We start from the raw sequence: 7,701 nt of genomic DNA on the forward strand, positions 1-7,701 counted from the left end.
GGGAGCGAGACGGCGTCAGACACTTGGCAGACACCGAGGCCAGGGAAGAAGGGGAGGGGAGGAGGCACTCCAGGAGACACAGGAGAGATTCCACCTGCAGCCCGTGGGCAGGACCATGGTGGAGCCGGCTGAGGAGTGAAACAAAGGCTCTTCCACAGGCAGCTGCCTCAGCAAGGCACAGCAGGGAGGAAGGATCCCTCTTGGAGACCCCAGGAAGAGCACACCTCCTGCTCACAGCGCTGGGACCTCAGTGGAGGAACAGGGGTGGGAGAGTGTTGTTGTAGGGACAGACACAACACACCAGGCAGCAACCAATGTGCTTCAGGATGCTTTTGGCTTTATTGCACCAGCCTTTTTATAGCATCACCCAAACAACACGTCCAAACACTACAAGCTGAAGGGCTGGTTTTCATTTGTCCCATTGGGTGGCCTTTTTTACCTCCTTCTTGGATCTGCGTGGTCTGCACACCCTGTCTGCATGGTCAGGGTGTTCCCTGAACTGGTTACAAAGCTTTCAGCATGAGTGACTTCCCCATCTCAGGGGAATGCAGGGCTATTGGCAAGGTCAGAGCCTTCACCCATCAGAGCTGGGCTGCTGCCAGACCTGCTGCCTCCCCAACAGGAGAGGAATCAGAGAATCACAGAGTTGGAGAAGCCTTTTAAGACCATCAGGTTCAACCATTCCTGTCCTGTGCTAACCTAGATCTCTGAGCACTTCATCGACCTGTCGAGGCACCTGCCAACATCTCCTGTCTGAGAAAGGGTCAGGCAGCCAGGACTGTGGAGGAGGAAGAGGGAGAGGCAGAGAAGAAGAAATGGGAACAAAAGGGGGTGGTGGAGGGGGGTGGGTAGGGAGGGAGAAGGAATAAAGGGGAGAAAAGTAAAAAAAAAAGAGAAAGGTAAAAAAGGGGGAGGGGAAGTGTGGTGGTTTGGCCCTGGCTGGAGGCCAGACGCCCACCAAAGCTGCTCTGTCACTGCCCTTCCCAACTGGGCAGGGGAGAAAATGGCTATTGAGAGGCTGCGGTCACCCCCAGCCCTCACCCCGGCTGGGGTAGGAGCTTTCCTCTTCCTCAGACGTTCAGCTCTCCCCAGGGACGCTTGTCACCAGAGTGTCCTTTGGATGAGTCCTCAGGCTCGTCTTCAGAGGGGGTTGTGAGCAGAGCCAGGCAGAGCCCTGACCCCCAGATTAATCGTGTCTGGGCACCAACCCAAACACATTTCTGACCCACCTACCTGCAAAATTCAACTTTATAGATTTCAGCCCGGCCAGACTGGGACAGCTGGAGATATGATGGAGCCCAGGGCGAGTAACCATGTCCCAGACATGGCTTGCGCATCCCCACATGGGTCCTAACGGTTGCATCATCACAGCATTATCAGTTCTGTCTGCAGCAGGAATACAGCACGCAGCCCATATCAGCCATGGTGGGGTAATGAGCTCCAGCCCAGCCGAAACCTTCTGAGCCCCCTCACTGCCCCACTGTTGCCTGTGCTGGGACAGGGCTGAGGGGAACATCTGTTCCTGTGGCACCGAGGAGAGGAGTGTGGGCAGGGTCTGCAGAAGGGCTGGGGCTCTGTGGGGATGTGGGTAGTGGAATCAAAGGGGGGCAGGAGGTGCTGTCCCTGAGACACAACTCTGTTTTGAATTTCCCGACCCAAAACCAGGGTTGGATGGTCTCTCCATTGAACGAGGCTGGTGGGAAAGTGAAGATCTCAGCCCCACTGTGACCATCAATGAAAGTCACCAGCCCCTGCAGATAGTCCAGACAGACCCAGACTCTGCTGGGCACTCTGGACAGGGGGGTGCGAGGTTCGGTGAGAGACCGAAACTTCTCTTCGTAGTGCTCCACTGCCCAGATCCCTTGTTCAGGACTCCGGTGTATTTTCTCCTTTCTGTTCACAGAGTCCCTGGCCACCCCCAGAGCCCATGCTGAATCCCCTCCCACCTCCCCCTTCACCTCCACCTCCCAGCAGTGTCTCCCCTCACTGAATCCCTCCTGGCCCAGCACACAGAACCGACACGCAAATCTCTGAGGGGTGTCAGGCAGGTCCTGCTGTGTTGGCCCCCATCTCACACTTCTCCCATCCTGGGACAGGACAAGCTTGGGATGAGCCGTGTCAGGATCCAGGGTCACCACGTCTGTAGGGACAGGAGGAGCCAGAACATCAGGGGCAGAGCTCAGCACTAGGCAGTTTTCACCCCCCTGGGGCCAGGATCTGCCACTCAGGGCAGGACATGGGGAATCTTCTTCCTGCTAGAGATCCCATCCCAGGGGAATTTGAACTCAGTCCCATGGGAACAGACACCAGTGGGGCTGCTGCCCAAGCTTGGAGGAGCAGGATGGGGAGGCAGTGGCTGGATCCGGACAGTGCCTGGAGTGTTGGGGGCGGGAGTTGGCTCTTCTTGCTCTCACTGATGGAGCTCATGAGGGGTGGGACAGGCCAGAACACAGAGGTGGAACAGCCCAGTGCAACACTCGGGGTCTGGGAGTCACCCAACACTCCCAGACACAGACAGTCCCATGCACTGTCCAGCCCAGATTCCCTTTGCTCACAAGGAATGGGAGGAGAACCACCCTGAGAAGCATCCAAACCTCAGTTACCTGTAGTGTTGGGCAGCAGAAACTTCCTCCATGCTGCAAGGAGAGAGGAGAGCTTGTCAGATCCCAGAGCCGGTGCCAGCAGCTCTGGGCAGAGCAGAGGGTTCATCCCTGCCCTGGTCCCCCAGAGCTGCCCACCCTCCCAGGCACATGGCCTTGGACTTTCCGAGCCCCAGGGATGGGGGATGGAGAGGATGGGCAAGGAGGGAAAGGGCTGAGTGGTGAGATCCCAGGACAGGACCTGAGGCCGTGCCGGGGCTCAGGGACACTCACCCAGGGCTGCATCTCGTTCCTCTGGAAATAAAAATAAAAAGTGATATATGATCAGAGGGCAGAGCTTGTCACCCCAGAACTGCTGTGTGGGAAATGGAACCACCCCCCAAAAATCCCCAGGAATGGCTGCCCCCATGCTGGTCATGTTCCATACTGGTACCAGGAGCACTTGGGCAGGGCAGAGCATCCATCTCCACGCAGGTCTCTCCGAGCTGCCCACCCTTCAAGGCACATGGCCTTGGGCTTTCCCAGAACCAGGGATGGGGGATGGAGAGGATGGGCCAAAGGTCCAAGCACAAAAATCCTGGACGGGACCACATGATGTGCTGCAGCTCATGGACACTCACTCAGGGCTCCATCTCGTTCCTCTGAAAACAAAGAGAAAGCAATGTTTGATCAGGTGGGATATCTCATCATTCCAGAACTGCCCATGAGGAGCCGTCAGAGCTCAGGCAGACCCCAAATTCCTGTTTGGGAAGGGCAAACCCCTGACCCCAGGAATGGCTCCTTCCACCAGACTCACCCAGGGCTGCATCCCGTTTCCCTGGAAAGAAAAACCAAGAAACGACATGTGACCAAAGCGAACAACCACTCACCCCACAGCAGATCCCACAAGAGCACACAGAGATCAGGCTGATCCTAAACTCCTTCTTTCTGGGGAGTAGGACCAGACCACCTTGCTCCCGGGAATGGCTCCCTCCCAGCCCATCCCCCTGCCAGCCTACCCAGGCTTTCTGGATCTCAGCCCCAATGTCAGGAACCCCACAGAGCCAAGTCCCTCCCAGGGGATCCTGTGCCAGGAGGTTTTGCTGGGGGAAGGGGCCAGAAGGACTCACCCAGCTCTCTGGAAAACTGCAGCGCTGGAAAGCAACACCAGAGGAAGAGGAGGTCAGGAGAGCAGCTTGCTTCCTCAGCGGGAACAGCTCCAGAGGGTCTCTGGGACCTTCCCACCAGCCAAGTGCTTTGGCCATGCTCCCTGTCCTCCTGCCCACACCCCACCATGTCCTCGTCCCCTTCCATCCGAGCCCAAAGAGCTTATATATGAAGGGAACACATCTTTTGGGGGTAAACACACCTTTCCTTCTCCAGAGATAAGCTCCAAGGCAAATGATCCCAATGGAGAATACAAGGACCACGACGAGCATGTCCAGACCGACCATCCTGGGACGGGCATCAAGAAAAAAGGGAGCTGAGAAATAAACAGATCCACAGGGAAAGGGACCAATTTACACTCATGTCCATGGGGAGAAGGACCAAGAGACCCCCACCCCACACATCTCAGCCCTTGTTCTGGGAGCCCTGGCCTCAAGGGGACAGAGTCCTCCTGTGCCCCACACCCTCACACTGCACCCCAACCCCAGCCCAAAGCTGCTCCAAGCAAGGCAGCCACCCCCCGCCCTGCTCCAGCGCCGCAGGGGCTGGCTGCAGCCGTCTCACCAGAGATGCGCAGGGACGCCTCCTGCTCCTGGGCCAGGCGGCGGTTCCTGACCACACAGGACCAGTTCCCCTCTCTGGTTCCCGTCACCACAATGGCGTCTTCGGTGTCAAACAGGCCCCTGGCATCAGAGGAACTTCTCTGGGAGACCGAGGGGACATGGTGCCCGTTGGGGTCTTTCCACAGCACCTCCGGTTGCGGGAACCATCCGGCCGATCGACACAGCACCCGGATGCCTCCGGCCTCGTAACCCTCCAGAGAGAGCTGAGGGCCAGAGCCTGTGGCTGGGGAAGAGCACAGGGTTGGGGTCAGGGAGGGATGGGCTCAGCTCCAAGGCGACCACCAGATCCCAGAGGAGACCCATCACAGCTCCCACCAAACCCACCCCAACCTGTGCAGGAACCACCCAGCATTGGTGCCCAACAGCCCCAGATCTCCCCCCAAACCTCCCGGCACAGCAAGACCGAGCTGCCCAGCTTCAGCACCTCCAGGCAGCATCTGCACTCCCCCAAGGTTTCCAGACACCATGCCAGCTCTCCTGAGGCACCAAGGGATGGGACACGGGTCTGGGAGGGACACACAAGGCCAGGGACACCACAGCAAACCCTGCAAACACCACACCACACACAAACCTGACACCTCCAGCTCCACTGAAGCTTCTCCATAAGAGGCACCATCGGTCACCGTGCAGAGGTAATAACCATCATCAGAGGGTCTCAGCCCAGAGATTCGCAAGTCCAGGCTTCCGTTGGAGAGACCATCTCTGGCCAGCTGTGTCCTCCCAACATATTCCTTCATCTGGTCCCCAGACACGTCCTCCCCATGTCGGTAGTGGTGCACCGTTTCAGACACCCTGTGCTGGATCCACCTGATGTCCCAGCTCTGAGCGTCCATGGCTGGGGACAAGTGGCACGGCAGCACCACGTCCTGCCCCACGGTGACATGGAGAGGGTGGCCTGGTCCCACCACTCTGAAGTCAGCTTGGCCATGGAGAAGGACACAGAGACATGAGATGGCGCCTACATTAATTGAGGGTGTTGCAGGCCAGGGCTGAGCTTGGCATGAGCCGGGCATGCTCCATGCCGCGGGTGTTGCTTTTCCCTCCCATGGTCCAGAGACCCTGGGGAAACGTGAGCAAGAGAGGGAGGACTGGAAGGAGATGGAGGTTTTCCAGGAGCAGGAACCTGCTCCAGAAAACAACCTCCACCCCAGTCAGTCCCGCTGCTGCCACAACGGCCAAGGGAAAGCGAAAGCAGGTGGGACTGAGCTCCGAGCTGGGCTCCCCCCACTCAGTGGCAGCTCCCTGCTCATCCAGCTCATCTGCCACCCAGAGTGGGCAGAAGCCCCTGCCAGCCCTGGAGGATCCCTACCTGATCCCAGCTGGAGCACGTGGAGAGTCACCCAGTACCTCAGGACGCCCCCAGGGCTCACCAGGAGCCACATCTGTGGCCACACTGGAGAGGAGGGAGGAGAAGGGAGGCAGAGGAGGCCGATGGAGGTCACAGCTGCCCCTGACAGAGGGAATGTGGTGAAGAAGGGCTGCCCCTGCCCCAAAGAGGCTCTGAAATCCCCAAAGCCCCTGCGCGAGCAGCCCTGATGGCACCAGAAGCTGATGCTCGAGGGCAGGACAGGACTGCAGAATGGTCCCCGGGGCAGCCCCTGCTCTGCCCCACAGCCCCTCTCCAGGAGTTATCCCAAATCCAACAAGAGCTCAAAATTAAGGGGAATGTTCTAAACCCCCAGAGAAAGAAAAGTCGGTGGTGGAAACGAAACGAGCTGCTGCTGCAGCAGGTTGATGAAAAGGACGGAAATTTGCCCACAGTCAGATTAACCACTTTTGGGCGGGACTTGAGGCTGCAGCACAGGCGAGTTGCTGAAGTTCCACATCCTCCTACCAAAGCCCACAGGTAGAAAACAAAGCATTAAGCAGCTCCCAGGGACAACCTGAACCCAGCACTTGAGGTGGCTTCACTGTGACTATAGGAATTCAGTGAGATCATGTAGCGAGAAAGTCAGAAGGGCTAAAGACACTCAACCCCGTCATCATGCTCAAGGCAATCAGAATGCTCCCTAACATAGAGGCCTACCCCACCTCCTCTCCTTCCCTTCCTGTCCCACCCAAAGAGCTTGTAGCTGACATCGCTCTGGTCACGTGAGGCATCCCACCACGTTTCCATGATGGTGACTATGTCATAGTCCCCTCGTATTTGTGTTCTGCCTCAAGCCTACGTGGGCTGAGTCCTGGGGAGATTCTCCCCAGGGTGGCTGAGAGCCTTGGTTTGATGAGGTTCCACCTGCAGAACTTCTGCCTAGACCCAACCCTGTGAGTTTGGAAAGCAAAAACCCCCAAACAACATCCCCCCACATGCCCCTCCCCCCATAGAAAAAGACAGCAGAAGGTGAAAATGGCCAACGCTGCCAATGTCTGGTCTTGGTCAGTCAATGGCACTGTTGGAATTTGAAGGGAGACGTGGAAGGAGAAGGTTGTATCCAGTTGAAGGATGTCATGAGTTTTATCTCTCCACGTTCGGGCAATGGGGTGACATGGAGAGATGGAGGGTGGGATGAAAAGAGGGAGGGTTGGGGGAAGAGAGGGGAGGAGAGAAGGCTTGAGAGAGGGAGGGAGGGAGGGAGGGAGGGAGCCCTGTGTTTTCTCCATTCTGTGGTCCTACAAGTTGCGACAGTGCTGGAGGAGCCCCAGGGACGACTCCACCCCCAAGTGTCAGGAGAGGGCAGTGTGAGCCCAGAAGAGCCACTGAGCCCCAGCTCCCAGGCAGGACCAGCAGATCACCTCCCAGCAGAGCATCCTCCTGCCCAGGCTGGGATGCTTGGAGCACCCGAGTGTGTGTCTGAGGGATGCTTTTGGTCCAGCCCTGCTCAACAGCATGCTGCTGGAAGAGGAGTTACAAGAAACCAGTTCATTTTCTGACACCGCAATGTCAAAGTAGTGCAAGGAGTGGAGCTCTGTGGAGACATGGGTGACAGTGAGGGATGGGGGTGCACAGACCCACGGTGTGGGGGGGATGTGACTGGTGGGGGGATTTTGGGGCACCGAGGTTTGTCCAGGAGGAGGTCCTGCTTCCCAGGAAGGGAAGACCGAGGTCCATGGTGTCAGTGATGGGGGAGGTCCCACAGAGATGCAGATCAGGGGGTGAGGGTTGGAGGGGGTTAAGGCAAACCATGTAGGTGCGGTGTGATACGAGGAGGACACAGGCACAACCGGTGCCTGGATACTCCCCGCTGCTGGTGCAGGGGCTGAGCCCACCCCAGGGTCAGACCGTTCACCCCAGGGAGGCTGGGGGCAGCTGGGCAAAGCAGCTCCTGTGAGGACGCTGCCCGGAAGGGCTCCTGACTCCCACTGACTCGGCACGGCTGAGCCACAGCGGGAAGTGG

The 7,701-nt window shown here is 58.0% G+C and overlaps 2 protein-coding genes across 2 annotated transcripts; both read right to left on the reverse strand.

Annotated features, from left to right (window-relative positions):
* Nucleotides 1-689: 689 nt before the first annotated feature.
* Nucleotides 690-3,064, reverse strand: LOC311202922 (butyrophilin subfamily 2 member A2-like; the record flags this gene model as incomplete). Its single annotated transcript, XM_084277567.1, has 5 exons — nt 690-778; nt 1,234-2,140; nt 2,604-2,636; nt 2,874-2,894; nt 3,034-3,064. 4 exons carry the CDS (start codon nt 3,062-3,064, stop codon nt 1,470-1,472), a joined length of 756 nt encoding a protein of 251 aa, XP_084133693.1. The 3' UTR covers nt 690-778; nt 1,234-1,469.
* Nucleotides 3,065-3,206: 142 nt separating this feature from the next.
* On the reverse strand, nt 3,207-5,751 carry LOC311202924 (butyrophilin subfamily 3 member A2-like; the record flags this gene model as incomplete). The annotated part of the gene is made up of 4 exons (XM_084277569.1): nt 3,207-3,241; nt 4,311-4,592; nt 4,941-5,288; nt 5,679-5,751. The coding sequence occupies 4 exons, from the start codon at nt 5,749-5,751 to the stop codon at nt 3,207-3,209; spliced, it is 738 nt and encodes a 245-aa protein (XP_084133695.1).
* Nucleotides 5,752-7,701: the final 1,950 nt, after the last annotated feature.

This window comes from Gallinula chloropus (genome assembly GCF_964237585.1).
Source record: "Gallinula chloropus genome assembly, chromosome: 32".
NCBI classification, from domain to species: domain Eukaryota; kingdom Metazoa; phylum Chordata; class Aves; order Gruiformes; family Rallidae; genus Gallinula; species Gallinula chloropus.